The sequence below is a fragment of the Triplophysa dalaica genome, chromosome 6 (genome assembly GCF_015846415.1).
Source record: "Triplophysa dalaica isolate WHDGS20190420 chromosome 6, ASM1584641v1, whole genome shotgun sequence".
Taxonomy (NCBI): Eukaryota; Metazoa; Chordata; class Actinopteri; order Cypriniformes; family Nemacheilidae; genus Triplophysa; species Triplophysa dalaica.
The window spans coordinates 23016259-23033917 of NC_079547.1; the positions used below are offsets into that span (position 1 = coordinate 23016259).

Genomic DNA, 17659 nt, shown 5'->3' on the forward strand with positions numbered 1-17659 from the left:
CCGAAATGTTCAATTTATTTTATCAATAGGACAGACTGGCAAAATGTAGCATGCAATTTAAATTGTATGGGTAAAAAAGCGTAAGATACTCCTCCTTCAAATAATATTTACAAATCATTGATACCGATATACGGGCAAAGTCCAGTCTTAACTTACATAAGGTAAAGGGAACTAATACTGTCCCTGTCAGTCTGGTCAGCTCATACTTTTGTTGCTTTGCGCAAATTAAAGTTTGTTTGTTAATACCGGTTATTTTTATTTTTGTAAACAAACATGGATCAAAGCCCAGTCAAAAAACTAAAGACGGCCCACGGCCATCTTTGTAATGTGAGCCCATTAAAAGACTCAAAGAAGCAGTATTTTGAAGCAAGCCTTCAACATGAAGGGGAATGTTCCGACGTAATGGTCTTTAGACCAGAGGAGCACATGCAGTTTAAGAATGCTGAGAAGATTCGGTAAGTCTACAAAGTTTCTACAAAGTCATCCTTTTTGATTCTTAAACTGTCAGAACATTCTTGAGGTGTTTTTTACACTAAACTAAATTGGTTAATTGTTTATAAAAATCTCACATATCTTATCTAGCCTACTTGTCTCTGTATATTCAGACGTGTTGAAAATGCGAATATTTTGTACAGGAGTCAAGTGACGCTACATAACGTGATATCACCTCTTAAGACCAATGGAACCTCAAAAGTGTATTACACACATAAATCCAGTATCTCCTGTGTTCGAGACCTAGGACATGCATTTAGAAACACCCTGCCAGCTGAAGCACAAGGCATACAATTATCTGAACTGCTAAAACTGGATCAAAAACCTAAGAGGGTAAGTACATGTGAATTATTACTAGTTTAAGAGTAAGTAACATTAGTTCATGAAAATTACATTTCATGCAGTCTGTTATGTTGCCGTGTTTGAAAGTAAGCAGTCTGCCTAGTTATAAGTCTGAAGGTAAATGAATAACAAAGTGATTGCCTCGTGAAAACGGGTGGCCATTAAAATATAAGAAAAGGAGTCTTTTGTGTCCGTCATTGTGTGTTTGTCTATATCGATGTGTGTAAGTACGTAAGCATATCTTCTGTGTTTTCTCCTTTTTTCTTGTTTTTACATCCTTTAGTTGTTTTGTTTATAGTCAATATGTCTCATGTACAGCTGCTTTGTAACAATGAAGTTGTAAAAAGCACTATAAATAAAGTTGAGTTGAGGAGTCGACTCTGAATCACGCAAACGAGTCGTGAACTAGTCGGAGTCTCTAACCGCCGCGTATCTACGTCACTAGAAATGGTCCCCGCCTACGTTTCTGCTACGTTCTCCTGCCCCAAACAACATTTAACCAAGTTTTTAATCAAATAAACCAACCACAAAACGAAAGTAAAATGCCGGCATCTTCCTCACGCTCGTCTGCCGGCCCCATAAACATAATAAACCATAACGTCAAGTCCTCTCTCGTCGTCGTTCGTCCTTTTATGCTTCCGATTTCCTCTGTGAGACATGCAAGACCGGTGCAACGCACAGCTGTCATTCCCTCACGGCTCTCGTCCCGCCTTGCTCGTTACAAAGGGTTCAATCTATTATTGTCTATCTATTATCTACTATCGTCTTCGGGTGTTTCTTCATCAGACTAGGGCTCAAACTGGTATGGTAAAATCCCCGCCATCTCTATCTATACACTGTATGTAATATCCAACTACCTATAAAACGTAATCCAGTAATGATGGTAGGTATTCCATTTGCGACACATGATGAACGCGTTTGACCAATCACAGCATACTCCCGTAATGATGATAGACGTTCTATTTGCGTCACATGCTTAACACGTTTGACCAATCACAACAGACTACACCATCTGACCAATCACATGACACTAGGTTTACGGAGGAGGGGATTAGATGGATAATAGTGTTTTTACACCTTGTATGTACATAAAACTTGTTGTTGGACAGTCCATAAACCAAAGTAGAACCTTAAAAATCATATGTTACTTACTCTTTAAAGGATTTTCTCCTATGTTTGAAGCTAAGATTTTAAATACACGATTACAGTGACCAAAGACACTGGTCGTAAATGATTTCGATATCTATATTCACATCTTTCATACGTGAAACATAAAAAAACTTTTCACAACACTTAATGATGTTAAACAAATACTCTTATCTATTTTTTTACTTAATATGGAATTCCAATCCTGCCAGAATTAAAAAATAAATAAATACAACAATACATCCATGAAGAAATGTAAAAAAGCGAAAAGAAATAAAAAAATACGTAAATTAATAGAAAAAGCATAGATGTTTAATCGTAATTTTTACGTAAATTAAACTACTACCACAGTGTAAATGTAGAAACCATGTTTATGGCCAGATTTGTTTGACTACAGTTCCGCTACAAATACCAACTCTGGTTACTGTGGCAACACCGTGGTGATATAAATGGCGTAGAGTGACCATTTTATTTGTTTTAATTGAAAGGAAAATCATGGTTTATTTTCCTAAGGGAACACTTTAGTATCGGGAATTTTACTACACTATACTATAGTAAATGGTATAAGCTACAGCAGGGTTAGTCAGCAACCTGTTCATCATTTTAAATAAATCCGTAATGATTAGCATTTATTCACATAAGTAAATAAATGTGAAAATACATATATATTAACATTGATGCATAAAATAAATACAAAAATGTACATATAAACAAATGTTTAAATAAATACATATAAAAATGAATGAATGAAAAATTAATTTCTGTATTTATTTTAGCTTTTTTTACATTTCTTCATGGATTCATTTTTGTATTAATTTATTTTTACTTTTGGAATGCCATGAATAAATACCGGTCTGTTGCTCTTTATTCTGGCATGACGTGATTGATTGGAAAGCATTGAGATCGGAGGTAGGAATTTCCAACTCCCGCATCCGATTGCGTCTCAAACTTGCCAGAAGTCCATTTACTGACTAAACTTTTGTTATCTCACTGTCACAAACAATACTAGTATGCAGTATATATTGTACATTTTATGTTTTCTGCATATTGCACAGGTCAACATTAATGTAAAAATCATCCTGGAGGAATCCAAGGGGAACAATGTTGTGAGGGATAGAAGACGCTACCTTCCAAACACGGTGTACACTGTAGCAGATTCTACAGGGTTCATCAGTCTAACCGTGTGGTGTCAAAAAGACATCAATGTTGGAAAATGGTACAACTTCACAAATCTCTCTACCGTGCAGTTCAAAGGCAAAACAACCTTATCAACCACCAAAGACACAAACATTCTCAACATACCGTCTCAAGGTACAGCGGTTGATGTTGATGTGCCTATAGAATCTATGAAGTGTGACATCATTGGGGTAAACCCCAAAAGGTTGTTTATTTGTCCTGGTAATCATGAACTTAAGGACTTAATATTGTCAAGCCCAAGTGTGTATTGTGTCTCATGTAAAACACATTACAAAACCACAGCCAGCATAATGAAGATCAGTGGCCGCTTGCATCTCAAACCAGAGGCGGGTGAAATTATAAGGGCGAGAGTTGAGGATGAGGTCATAAGATCTGTGATAGCTGTGAAGTCAGACGCATCTCAAAATGACATCCTTCAGGCTTTCATGGCCCTACCCACCATGCAAATTACCATTTGCAATAACGTCATCGTGAAGATGGAAAAGTCAACGCCTCAAAATACGCTGAGGACTGGAATGGAGTCTCAGACATCACTTGCTGTGATGGAACCAGTAGAAGATTTGAATGACTTCTCGCCCCCAGATCCTGGGATTTTCAGTTCTCAACCCCAAAAACGAAAATCTACCGATAGATTTTGATCACAGAATATTGCTGAAGACAATGAACACTTCATAAAACTAAAGAGAAGTTGTATTTAGAAAATAAAACATCAACAAACATTTTTAACAATTTATTTTGAAAAGATCAGATTTTATCATTCACATTAATTTTACCACACGTACAAAATTGGCATCAAAAGAAGGTTGTATCACGTGAACATTCTAAAGCATTCAGATCTTTTAGCATTTTTTTCCTTCATTTAAATTCTGAAGATTTTATGGGATCATTTATGTATGTTCTGTGCGTACAATAGATGCAATTTTGGTGGTGGGGACAGAACGTGCGTACATATGTAAAGTCATGACTGATATTAAACTATTTTCCCTCAAGTATCATTTTATTTAAGAACAGTGTGAATCTATTTTAGATGAGTCTCCTCCTCTTGCAGACTCTCTCCGGCTGCTCCTCTATGGCAGGTTTGGCCATAGCGACACCCAATGGGGACACAGAGTTAAGTAAGGCATCCTCAGACGCCTGGCCAAACAGAGCCATGAGAAGAGCCACACCGAACCCAGTGGCTCTCTCCCCCTTTAAGAAAAATCATATTTAGGATTATTAACATATCTTGGGAAATGTATATACTTACAATCATTGCTCGGTGCACTCACAGCATGGACAGGGGAAGCTATATCCACATGTACCCAAATGCCCGGCCAATCAAAACCGAGATGAGAGCCAATAAAAAGGCCAGCGCAGGAGCTCTGAGCATTTTCGCGGTCCTGTGGAAACAGAAAACATGCTTCTGGTATTCTGCCGTTTACTGTGTATTATCAAAAAATACCCACGCTACTGGGATTTTGTTCTCAATCTGACATCTTTAAAAAAGCATCTGCCAAGCCTCTTTAGTACTAGAAGTAAATATTTTCAAAACGATTTTCCAGTTCTTCCTTTTTTCAAATTATTATGGGCGTTGAATTTCCATTTAAAATATGTGAATGAGCAACTTTTGGAAAAAGCTTGGAAACTAAGTGTAGACGTTGCTTATGTCCGTTCACAAGGGGGATTTTGCTGTTTTAAAAATATTCCACCACAACTATCTCTATTGCTCCTTACCGCCACAGAGTTCTTCATGTCGGCCACAGCGGAGGTGAATTCACTGAAGTGAAGTTCAGGGCAGTAGACCAGAGGATGTGCCAGGTCTCCACTGCTGCGTCCAGCCCTGACACACGCTGCCTCCCACTGCTCATTGTTGGTCATCACGGCTGCGTGGTACTTCCCTGTGGAGATACCCTACAGGAGAGCAGCAGAAAAAAAACTCTCTTATTCTTTTTTTGCTTGAGTCTCAAGAGCACAAACCGCACTTGAAATGTTCAAAGATCATTTTTGGGTCAAGCTGGGTATGACAAAGACTCGTGTCACTGACTGGACACTTTTATAAACAGTGCACAGTCAATCACATGAAAGTGAACACCAAATGTAACTCGTTTCTGCCAAGATTTAAAGTGCAAAAGCTATAAAAAACATTAATTCGTCCAATCATTATGAGACTTTTGGTAAATCTGGCCAAGCAGTATATCAATAAAAAATCTGGCCTAGCATTTGATTTCAACATAAGAGTTCCCATTCTCTGGTAAAGGCCTACTCAGCTGTCTCCTAAGAGATGTAATGTAATATGGAGTTTATATATTTCTGGCTTCAAATACAAACAAGTGCATTCAAGCTTTGAACAGCACGTCTACATTTAACCAGCCCCACAGTATCTGCAATTTAAGACCTTTTATGACTTCTCAAATTTAAGACATTAATACATCTGGATTTTACAGAGACCCACAAACGTTTGCAAATACGCACCTGAGCTCCGGTCAGCGTGGCCATGTCCAGTATGATATCTGCAGAGAGATCTTTGCTTGCATACACAACACCATCAGACAGCACCAGCCTCCCTTCTGCATCTGTATTGTTTATCTCCACCGTCCTGGGAAGAAATGTCACTCTAGTAAACTGAAGGTTTTACCAAGTTTTTATTTTTTCTAGATGATATTAAATCAATTAAACTATCAAAATAAAAATCATTTTCTCACCCTGTTGTCATTTTAATGTCATGTGATTATTTTTCTTCTGCAAAACACAACAAACTATTTTGGAAAAATGTTGGTGACCAAAAACCATTTGTCCTCATTTACTTCTTGTATGCACACAAAACCAATGAAAGTTAATGTTTGTGTCCATACAATACGTAAATGGGGACTAATTGTTTTTGGTATCCAACATTTTTCAAAATATCTTCCTTTGTGTTCTGCAAAAGAAAGTCATACGAGTTGGAAATTACATACATATAAAATTAGGTACTAATGAAGTAAATAATGATAGAATTTTCATTTTGAAGATGAACTATTTCTTTAAGTGAAAGTCATTTCTCAGAACATCTATCCGCCAATTAGATTGCAGGATTATGTTAAATTAACAAACTATTGTCCCTATTATACCCTTCGATTTAGGGGTTAGAGTTCTGATCTGGGTTTTAGTAGGGTTTATGTTCGGACTGTATTGATGAAACATGAAACGAAAATCTCAGCAACCGTTTTTAAAACGCACTTTCCAGAGTACAGAGTGTGTATATCATCTGGCCGTGTGGCCAAGGGCCCCACTGAGTTCTCTGCCAGGCAGAAGACGGCATGAAGGTTGTCCTTAAAGCCCTGGGATACAAAAAAAATATCACACGCAATGAAAACCACGACAAGAATACAATCACAAATGAGAAAGTCATGTTAACGCCAGATGTACGCAGAAACCTGAGTTGTCTGTTCAGAGCTCTACTGTTACATCTATGGACATGCACATGTAAAACGATGATATATCTATCTATGGAACATAAAAATACTTTATATCTCTTTATAGTACCTGTTTAACAGTAGCTTTAAACCCTCCTAGAATAGCAGCAGCCCCTCCACAGTCTCTCTTCATTCCTGGCATAGTGGTCTGTAAGGAGACATTAAAAATGTTTGTTTCTAACCAAGAAGCATTCTTTCCATCTTTTTGTCCACTATAGTAACAGTGAGATACTCACTTTGCCCTTGATGCTGAGACCACCGGTGTCATAGACGATGCCCTTACCCACCCAGGCAATAGTTTGTGTGGCACCTGTAGGGGTGTGGCTAAGCACAGCCAAGGCAGGTGGGTGAATGGCGGCTTTCCCAACTCCATAGATACCTAAACATGAAGTGATTAACAAGAGGGTCTGTTCTAATATACGTGCCAGAAAATGTAATCTAGAAGAAGAAGACGAAGTCAGCTGTTCTATAAATAATATCTATTCACTCGTGATGAGAACACAAGCTCATCTCTTTTGGCATAGGTCAGAAAAACTGCAGAATCGGCAGAACAAACAAGATGTGACGAATTACCTCCAAACCCTTTTTGTTTCAGTTCCTCTCCTCGGATTATAGTAGGAGTGATGCCTAATTCATTCCCCACCATTTTGATTTCCTAAAAATGATCCGAGAACACGTGAGAAAAAAATGCAGAAATGGTTATTTTCAAGATAAATCATCAAGTGGGTGAATTTCATGAGTCGCATTTAGACCAAAATCAAAAGGATGCTTTTTCAAGCCTTTTTGAGAATCGTCCTGAGATCAAGAAGAGGAGAAACACTTGCCTCCAGGAAGTCATCAGTATTCATCTCGCTGCACGGTGCGTCCACAATTCGAGCGGCCAGACGAACCCCATCCGCTGCATTAGTTAGACACTGAAAACAGAACGCAAAACAGAGGATTAAGGCGTTAGTGAAAACAAAAGCCATTCTCTGATAAAGCAAACAGGGTGGGCAAACAGAACCACATTAAAGGAGTCACATTTATTTTTTTAATCATTTGCATAACAATTTAAGCCTAACCTTGAGCGTGGAGACCTCCAGAGGGCCATTGTCTTGCCCCACGGTGATAAACTCAATAGTGACGTGTTTTTTCTCCTTACGGCGAGATGAGGCCGAGCGACGGGTGAAGAGCGGAAAGGCTCGAGCGATGGCACACGCTGATGCAAACACATCGGACGGCTCGCATACCATCTGCACAAGAGGAGATACATTATTGCATTTGTAATGTCTATTGCTGATTTTTTAACAAACAATTCAGAATTTTCAGTGGAAGTGCATTTTGTAGCGAACCCAGAACATATAAGTTAAAGATCCAGTGTATGAATTTTAGCAGCATCTAGTGGTGAGGTTGCAACCAACAGCTCACTCCATTCCTATCCCTCCACCTACAGATCTGCAAATAAAATGATTGTCTATTCGCTTACATTACATAATGGATATTGTAAATCATTGACAAAATAAAAAGGCTGACCTGATGTTTGGATAGCTTTTATTTGTATATTTTAACTCTTTTTTTACAATGGTAATACAGGATTTCACAAGTCCTTTCCAACTATTCATAATAGAGGAGAAACGCAGATTGTACGTGTCACATAGAAATGAGACACAGAAGGAGATTAACCAAACAGTCCAATTACACTTACGGCAAAATGTGCTGCCGTCATCAAATACGGCACTGGAGGCAAGAGTATCACGTGTTGAAATAGATAAGAGGTGATTCAACCTTTGTCAAACTAATCATTTTTCTATGTTGGGACCTACCAATTAGATTTTATAACCTGCAAAAGCTACCTTCTCAAGATAATATCTGTAAATCATGTAATGACTTCAGAAACACATGCACACCAGGGAACACACACACATCTTGTTTTGGATAAAAGCATCTGTCAAATGCATAAATGTATTGTATTTTGTAAGACACTCTTACTTTATTAGAACATAACTATTATTTATGAACAAAAAATGACACCGATATGAAACGAGACTAACCACAATGCAACGGTTGTTTCCAGAGGGAAGGCATGTTCGGACAAGGCGGGTGAGGAAGTGGGCAGCCGCATGGCTGTTGTGACGGCTGACACGTGAAGGTAGAGCCGCAACAGCTGCGGAACTCAAATACAGCGGGCAGCTATCTGTAGGATTCGGGTTGAGAGAACCTAAGCCTGCTTGCCATGTCTGAAAACACAAAGAGTATGAATACAGCTGTTAACAATATAGTGTATACATATACACAAAATATGAAAAACACAAACAAAGACGGCATCAGACTGTGAAACAATGTTGCTGAAATTAACGTCCCCTATATAAAATACCACAATGGCACTTTTAGGTACTTGTGATAAGGGTAGTGGCATTACCTAAAATCCAAACAATCTGAAGAGGAAGAAATGTTTACAGTAGTTTACAGTCAATATAGGAAAAAATCCAGAGCATCATGTTCTACTTCCTCATATCACATACAAAGATACTTTTGAGATAAAAACGAATATACTCCATTACTGCGGGGTAATACATTTCTTGTTTGTACCACTACTTAAAATCAGTTAATAAATTACTTAAAAGTAGGCCCAAACTTTACTGTTATGGTTAAAGTAACGTTAACTGAATTACAACAATATGTATTACTTAGTAATCCAACACTCTATGACTCTCACTTCCACTAAAATAATTAAAATCAACTGTACAGTCATGGTATTCTAGACTCTGAAGTTACTTTACCTCAAAAAATACAAATGACAAACATGAAGATAACTTGACAAGTATGGTGCAAGAAATGCAAGGTGTATTTCTATGGTACTTTTTTTGTCTGCGAGGCGCTATAATAAAAATATTGAATTATTTCATTAAAACACACAAAACACTATTTCTAATTAACACTAACTTTCTCAAGTCATTCTGTAAATCGTGTATTTTATATTTATACGTACGAATTACCGGTAACGTTACGTTGCACAACACAAATCTGTGGTGAAACTTCGGTCCGCATTAGCCGGTAAGCTAACGTCAGTGTTTTCGCTCTCAGTGACTAAATTTACCTCTTTGCTGACCACCGGCTGCAGCTTTCCTTTCACTTGTGCCCAGTTGAGCTGTTGCAGGTTGCCGAGCTGCCCCACGATAAGAACCGGGCGATTCTGCGGCTCTGAGTCCCCGGCAGATGCCTTGTACTCGAGCTGCACGTTCGCCATCTTCCGCCCGAATGAAGCCGACGCTGCGCAGAGCGAACGGCGCGTGACATCAACGTGCCGCGAGAACGGCCTCGGCGTCTGCCAGCGTCCATTAAATGTTTAAAAATGATATTGTGGAGCTTCACTTTTTTTGTGTAGAATTTGGTAAAAATAAACAGTTTTGTGTTGTTAACGTTTTTAAAAGTGTTTTCAATATATTTGAGCATTTACTAGAATTGAAGTTTGTAATCAGTGTATCGGAAAGCTGTTGTAATGGTTGACAACAACAAAAAAGGTCAAACTCACTTTAATTTTAATTTCAGTATTTCTCACACGGATTACATTTTTAAGAACAAAACAGCTTTGAAAATGTTGTTTGAAAGTAATAATAAAAATATTTTAAAACAGTGTATTAAAAAACGAAATAGGTAAGTGCAATATGACCTCCAAGGTATAATGTAACATGAAGTCTTGAATTTCACTTTTGTTTCTATTAAGAAAATAACTATTAATAACATGAACTAAAGTAATCTATCTTTTTAAATTAAAGGGTTGCAAAGTCAATAATATGTGCTGTTGTGGTCAGTGTGGGGCAAGTTACTAACAAAAGTAATTAATTACTAGTTACTTATTGCATATTCAATAGTGTAATTAGATTACTGTACAAATTGCTATCTCCAAAAAGTATTTAATTACTTATTACTAATTACTTTCAATGTCCTACATCAACCTTGATTAGTTAAGTGATTCAAGCATAGATATGAAACGGCTCTAAATTTATGCAAATAAATAATATAAAACTACATCAAGTATTATTATTAACTGACCAAAGTATTACAGATGTGAGAATGATATATTAAATCACATATTTTAAAGTTAGACTTTGAATTTTGATGTCAATTAAACTATTGCACACACGTATATTACAGAAAGTATTTAGCTAAATTTCATCAGAAGTAACTGTAATTATAATAACTGTAACAGTAATCCCTTACTTTAAATGTTCAAGGGGAAAGTAATGTAATTACAGTAACTAATTACTTAGTAACTAGTTACACCCAACACTGGTTGTGGTACAGTATAAGGTAATATCATACATAATGTAAATAACATTATATTAGTGAAATACCCCATGATAAGTATCTACTTACTACGATGTTCAGAAAGTTATACTCTGGAAGTGAAGAAAGTTTATATTTATAAAAATATCTCACAAAACCTTTATATATGTTTTATTTCAATTAAAACCTGCTCGGCCTTTACAGAAGGTCAAGGTTCAGGTAGCATACAGTAGTACCATGGAGGCAGAAAATTATTTAATTTTCACACTGGGCATATTGCCAAGCCCGACAAGAAAAGAGGAAACCACATGGAATGGGTTCAAGCCTTAGATGTTGCAATTTTTCCATAAACAACTTTGAAATATGCCTCCCCCTCTAAAACACCATCTCTATAAATTGCCTCTGAATTCATAAAATAACACAGTAGTGTTATTAATACAGTAGTGTTGCAATTGCCCCTCACAAAAACACCAGAAAAGGATTTTGAAAAGGACGAAAAAAATCATCATTACAATGTACAAAAAGAAAAAAAATATTTCAACCAAAGTACAACCACATAACTCTGTACAGATATTTGCATCAAAAATAAATAATTTATCTGGTAAATGAGAAAGTTGTACTGTCAGGGACTATCTAAGCATGGATCAGAGAGTAAAGGTCAAAGTTCAGTATAAGATTAGAGGTGAAACTGAAAGATTTGCTACGGAGAACATCAGTCAACGAAACATAAGCACAAAAACACTAATTCTACACTTTAAGGTGAGGGACAGAGTGAAGCAAATCACTGATAATCACTCCTTTCAATGACTGAAAAGATACTGATATTATGACAACACTGTCCTTCACATGTTGACAAACACACAATAGTGCGGCCTTCGGCCTCTGCTGACGTCACCGAGGAGATAACGGTCAGTTATATTTCAGAAAAAAGGACAATGTCAAATTACATTCAATGTCTCTAATTAATCCAATGCTTACATTTCATCACATAAAAATACTATAATTTTCGAAACCATGATAACAATGAGTGGAAGTTTCTCCATAGTTGTTTGGAGTGTCGAGGCTCTCAAGGAACAAGAGAAGACAAACTCAAATACACAAAGTGGAAGGTCGATGTGTCTGTGACTTCATCCGACTTGCACCAAACACACATAAAATCAAACCTAACAACCAGTATGGTTCAAAGGCAACCTGCGACCTTATATCTGGGTCTCACTATAGTCGACTACAACTCTTATTGTAAATAATATTTGAAACGGCGATTCCTGTTACTGCTAATACAGGATAAAGTAAAAACTGCTAGCATTGTAAAAATACTCTGATACACTTGATTTTATTTAAATCAGCATAAATTAAAAGCAGTAAAACATAAACTACCTCATGGTAAAAATTGCATTACAGTAACGAGAATTAATTTTTGGAGGGGCATTACCGAATCACCAACTGGAATTATATATTTCAAATTTGGAGTGAAATGTGAGCTAAATTTGTACCTGACAAGCCTTGGGAGATTCAAGTTAATATGACTATCCCATTTGATTTAAAAACAAGATAACAAGGATGGCCATCTTGCATTCACACTCCTATTTAAGTGCTGTGCTTGTGTTGGGAAAAAATACCCTTTGAAGACAACTACGAGGAACCTGAGAATGGACAATTCCACTCTCTATCAGAAAACTTCCTGCACTAACCCTTCAGGAGACACACAACCTTATTTCAGGCAACCCACAGCTCATCCTCCAGAGGGCGCTACCTATCAAATTCATTACATTGTGTAGTATTAGATGATATAAGCAGCTCTGGTGGACAAATATTCCACTCTCAAACAATGGTCCAGTCAACATGCACACACACTCACACAGACACACATAGAAATACATCGGTTTACTTTCATAAATACAGGTAGATCCCTCCTAGAGGCCATGGAATGCTTCAACTAAACTTTGTCCCGAACAGAACAAGTATTAGAACTACAACTATGACGAAGAGAATTAAAATGACCAGCATCTTGCGGTTTTTCTTCTGGTACTGTTCAGCCTGACAAAAGAAAAAGAGAAGCTGAATGCATTTTCTATTTCAACTCCGCAGAACATTTATATTGGAAATGCATTTAAGTATCAGCGATTGAAATGACGGAGAGGGTCTCACCTTTTGTAACTGCTGAAGTCCCTCATCTGTTTTAACACAAGCCTGCTCCACATTAAAGTCAATTCTGTCAAGGACCGTGCCCTGAAACGACACAGACAAACATGACCAGGCATTTTGAAACATTTTAGATATTTATGAAATAAATTGTTTATCAATAATTCTGATTCATTTTTAAATCCATTCTCATTAAAATGTTTAGGTTGGCACCTGCCAATATCCTCTGACTACATGTGGTAGTGTTTTCCGCGATGGCCACTCACCTGTTCAACAACCATTCCAGCAAGATCTCTAAATATCTCATTAAGATCTGAGATGGACTGAACAATCTGTCGAATCTCTCTCTCTCGCTCTTCTACCATCACAGTGTTCTGCTGAGCCAGCACCAGCTGATCGTCTGTAAAACCCTGAGAGAGAAAACACATTCGTCAGATGTCAAGAATATCCTTTATATTGACACAAAATAAAACAAACTATATAAAAAACATTGTCAATAATACTATTTTAATATATAGTCCACTTTTATACATTTATTTAAAAAATAGTACAAATTTACTACAGACAGAGATGGCATTAAATAATAATATTTATTATTTTAAATATTCTCACTCTGTCATATAGTGCAATATCTTCATCTTCCTCCACAAGAGGACCAGAGTCAAAAAAGTGCTTGGATCTTTCCTCGCGGTTTTTCATACCTGTAACAACAAGGTATTTAGTAGGACGAATGTGGCTTTAGATTTTATGGATTTTAAGGGGATAAAACCTTAAAGAGTTCAGTCATCATATAATCACCTTCGAGTTGCTCCAAATCTGTATCAATTTCTTTGTTCTGATGAATAGAGAAATTTTTTTGGAAGAATGCTTATAACCAGACAGATTTTGACCCCCATTGACTACCATAGTAAGAAAAATACAATGGTAGTCAAAAGTGCCTCAGAACTGTTTGCTGGCCTACATTCTTCAAAATATCTTCTTTTGTGTTCAACAGATCAAAAAATATGATCCTTTTTCCTACCACGTGAGTCAATGGTGGGCAAGATCTGTTTGGTCATAAGAATTCTTCCAAATATCTTTCTCTGTGTTCATCAGAACAAAGAAATTTATACAAATTTGTAACAACTCGAAGGTGAGTAAATTACATTCTTGGGTGAAGAGTCCCTTTAAAAGTATATATTTTTTAACTAAATGTGCCTTTTAAAGGAACAGTGACCTTGAAATGTATCAGAAATGTACATATTTTCATATAGAATGTTAAAAAAGCTACATCCCGTACGTTTCAAATAGCTTGACTGTGTGTGTCTGAAGTTAGTTGAAAGATCTTGCAGGCTTTGAGCCAATGAGGAGACCACATTTGTCAACAATCTCCTTTCTTGCTCTGTACAGTGATGGCTCTGAGTCTGCAGTCCTGTTACAGCTCGCTGGCACCTGTGAAACATCTACACACACACACAAACATCTTTACAACACGCTCAGCAATTTATTGTCCAGGCACATAACCTGTTTAGTTAGAGCAGATGTTTTTGGGTATGTGTACCTGTGTAATTTCCTGTGTGGTGATCTCTATAGCATGTTCTTCCTCGCTGCTGTCGTCCAGCGTGGGGCGGTTCATGTGTTTGTCGTGCAGACTTGCAAGATCCTTCATCTTTTGACGGACACGTGTGATTTCATACTGAATCTGGAGGAACAAGAGATTCACTGTTTGCTCTGTTTCACAAGCAGATGGAAACGGTTTAGACTCAACAAAACACAAAGTACCAAACTATCTGCCATTGGAATGACTAGAACATGTGAATGAATGAACTTCGAATGTCGGTCCTCAGCTCACTGTGGAAAAGTCTGTAATTCTCAACCCTTCTATAAATGTCTTACCACATAGACTTTAAAGGAGCAGTTCACCTTCAAAATAAAAATTCTGTCAGCATTCACTATTACTCTTGTCATTTCAAACATGTATGACTTTCTTTCTTCTGAAGGACACAAAAGAAGATATTTAGAAAAATGTTGGTAACAGAACAGCACAGCAAGTGAATGGGGGCTGTTAACAACTTCTTCAAAATATCTTCTTTTGTGTTCTGCGGCAGAAAAAAAGCCATTGAGGTTAGAAATGATAAGAGGGTGAGTGTATGATGACAGAATTTTCATTTCGAAGGTGAACTACTCCTTTAAACTTGCATGTCCATTAACAAACACATTTTGAAGGACGATTTTACTCAAAATAAAATGGTTTGTTTAAAACAAGACATTTTACCTCATCCACTCCCTCTACCCATTTCGGAGAAAGTCTTTTTGTGACACCAATAGCAGCTTCTGGGTCCAAACTAATGCCAGACACCAGGGCCATACGGTCATCAGCCAGCTGTAAAAAATACAACAACATACATTTTATCCACTGGGTTTTATAACGTATACTTTTCGAATCTGGTCACAGTATAATACTTTGCCTTTAGCACATAAGCCAAACAAGCTCGATCACAAACCAACAACAGGCCCACACTGAATCTGCACACATTATTTACTTCTGTGTTAGTTGTGTGAAGAAACTACAAACATACATAGAGCACAATAAGGGATGATTTTACGACACTATTGCTGGTAGTTTACAACCCTAACAAGTTATATCTAAAATATTTAATAAGGAAACAAACAATGACGAGGCTTATGTGCAACTTTGTGATTGACAGGCATTCACAATCTTTCTGTGCAAGACATTTAAACAGTACCTCATCAAACTCCTAATGTGATTGGAAGAGCCCAGCGAAGTCCCGTCCCGTGAAGAGTGAGAGCAGATAAGCCCAAGACAAAAAGCAGTGATCAGCATCATAATGACAGACAGGGGGTTTTGGGCTGGACTGGACACCTCATATTCAGTGGCATAACATTCAATATATATTAGTGTTATGCCAATCCAAACTTTTTATTCGATCACATACTATTTTTATGTTGATGTGTAGCCAAATCATGCAACATAACTTTGTAATACATTGTATTAGGCCTGTTAAATGTGTCTATTCCAGCCCAAAAACAAATTCTCAATCCTACTTAATGATTGTGTTACTTGTTACATGAGTCTACCTATTCAAAAATTCACAAAGCAAGATATCAGTTTTGGAAAAATACAGCTCTTTCTGTTGTTTCTAAATCTATAGGTCTAATAAAAGATGAATCTGGAAGATAAATTCCTTTCTAAACCAAAATCAAAGACACCTGTAAGGAGCAGAGGAAATCTTTCATAGTTTTGCAAGGCAATGTTTATCCACAACCAAGAAGTTCAAGCAAACCAAAAAATCTACATGCAAAACAGTTATAAAGAAAGAAAGATTATAGCCACTTACAAACAAACAAGCATGCATGACATTATAGACATATGATTGAAATGACGTCTGTGGTGGTACCTTTATTACACAACATACATAGTTTACATTTCATTAAATATTGCATTGAAAAGCATAATCGAGGTAGAAAACCTGTGGTTTATGAAATGGACTATTCAAAGCCATGCTTGATGCCAGACCGCCCACCAACATCAAAGAGGCAGAAATATGTGAAGAATACATTATCTGTTTTGAACATCTCAAGCAGACTTCAAGAAGACATAACAGAATGCTTTCACCTGAGGATTTATTGTACAGTTAAACTTGTTGTATACGGCATCTAAACTTCACATTCCTTTAAAGAATACCATAGAGATGTAAAGTCTCAATACCAATAATAAATATGTGAATTTTCAATACAACCATGCCTGGTCACTCAACCCTTGACCCTCCTATCCCATCATCTCATCCTCATGGTAGACAGCGTCAGTAAATGATCTCCACAACCACCACAGGACATGTTTGCAATGAATATTGCGATGGGTTTGAGTAGTTTCATTCAACCATGTTGAAGTAAACCAAAACGCTGGAGAATGTAAACAAAGGTATGAACAGCTAGCCGGATCTCGTGCACTTGCTAGCTGTTCATTGAGCGAACAGAAAACAGGCTTGTTGATCTAACTGACAGCGCCAGTTTACACCAACAAACATCCCTAGCTATGGTGCACTAGCTAGCTAGCTGAAAACCACACACACGCGAAAACAATCAATTCAGACAATTAACGTTAGACTCACCGCAGCATTGCTACGTGTATTCAGAGCACGACGGGGGTCGTATGTACTCACTTGCTCAGCCAAAATCTGCCGGCTTTGGATCGCATTGTTCCGCAATAATAAGAAGGCATCGGTCAGTCGCCGAGTTGCCATGGCTACGCGGTACAAGAGGATAGTGAAATGAAATAACGACGAGCAGCTTTGATGGCTGTCTCGAGATAAGTTACTTCACGTTAGCTCGTCGCCTAGGCAGCTGGATATCTATGTGGCGGGCTAGCCTGCTAAACAGCAGGCGGGCTCGCCCACCAACGCTCGACACCAACAATTCCGAGCGTAAGGACTCTGTTTGTAGTGTCAGCGTTGGTATCCTGTATTATTTAGCAACGTTACAAGACCGATAACCCGAGATTTCCGCTCGATTCGGAGCGTAAACGGATCATGTCGGTTACTTCCGGGACGAGGGATACGTAGGGGTGACGTCACAGCAAACCTTCCGCTTGTGTGTTTTTGGAAAAGTAATTAAATATTAGTAAAAGTAATTTAACGTTGAAT

At 37.5% G+C, this 17659-nt stretch overlaps 3 protein-coding genes across 4 annotated transcripts; 1 reads left to right on the forward strand and 2 right to left on the reverse strand.

Annotated features, from left to right (window-relative positions):
- Window positions 1-152: 152 nt before the first annotated feature.
- Window positions 153-4177, forward strand: si:dkey-249d8.1 (uncharacterized). The gene is made up of 3 exons (XM_056751235.1): window positions 153-455; window positions 636-825; window positions 3036-4177. The coding sequence occupies exons 1-3, from the start codon at window positions 274-276 to the stop codon at window positions 3813-3815; spliced, it is 1152 nt and encodes a 383-aa protein (XP_056607213.1). The 5' UTR covers window positions 153-273; the 3' UTR covers window positions 3816-4177.
- On the reverse strand, window positions 3895-9861 carry npepl1 (aminopeptidase like 1). Its single transcript, XM_056751234.1, has 12 exons — window positions 9685-9861; window positions 8639-8824; window positions 7670-7840; window positions 7433-7522; window positions 7182-7263; window positions 6845-6987; window positions 6679-6756; window positions 6373-6473; window positions 5629-5752; window positions 4891-5067; window positions 4446-4556; window positions 3895-4365 (listed from the first exon to the last, which is right to left on the reverse strand). Exons 1-12 carry the CDS (start codon window positions 9832-9834, stop codon window positions 4201-4203), a joined length of 1578 nt encoding a protein of 525 aa, XP_056607212.1. The 5' UTR covers window positions 9835-9861; the 3' UTR covers window positions 3895-4200.
- Window positions 9862-11030: 1169 nt separating this feature from the next.
- Window positions 11031-17584, reverse strand: stx16 (syntaxin 16). Of its 2 annotated transcripts, none has more exons than XM_056751254.1 (8): window positions 17180-17584; window positions 15271-15378; window positions 14557-14697; window positions 14296-14458; window positions 13629-13717; window positions 13283-13426; window positions 13023-13103; window positions 11031-12911 (listed from the first exon to the last, which is right to left on the reverse strand). In XM_056751254.1, the coding sequence occupies exons 1-8, from the start codon at window positions 17258-17260 to the stop codon at window positions 12807-12809; spliced, it is 912 nt and encodes a 303-aa protein (XP_056607232.1). In that variant the 5' UTR covers window positions 17261-17584; the 3' UTR covers window positions 11031-12806. The 2 variants fall into 2 exon arrangements, with proteins under 2 accessions (XP_056607232.1, XP_056607233.1); XM_056751255.1 differs by having other exon boundaries at window positions 15743-17584.
- Window positions 17585-17659: the final 75 nt, after the last annotated feature.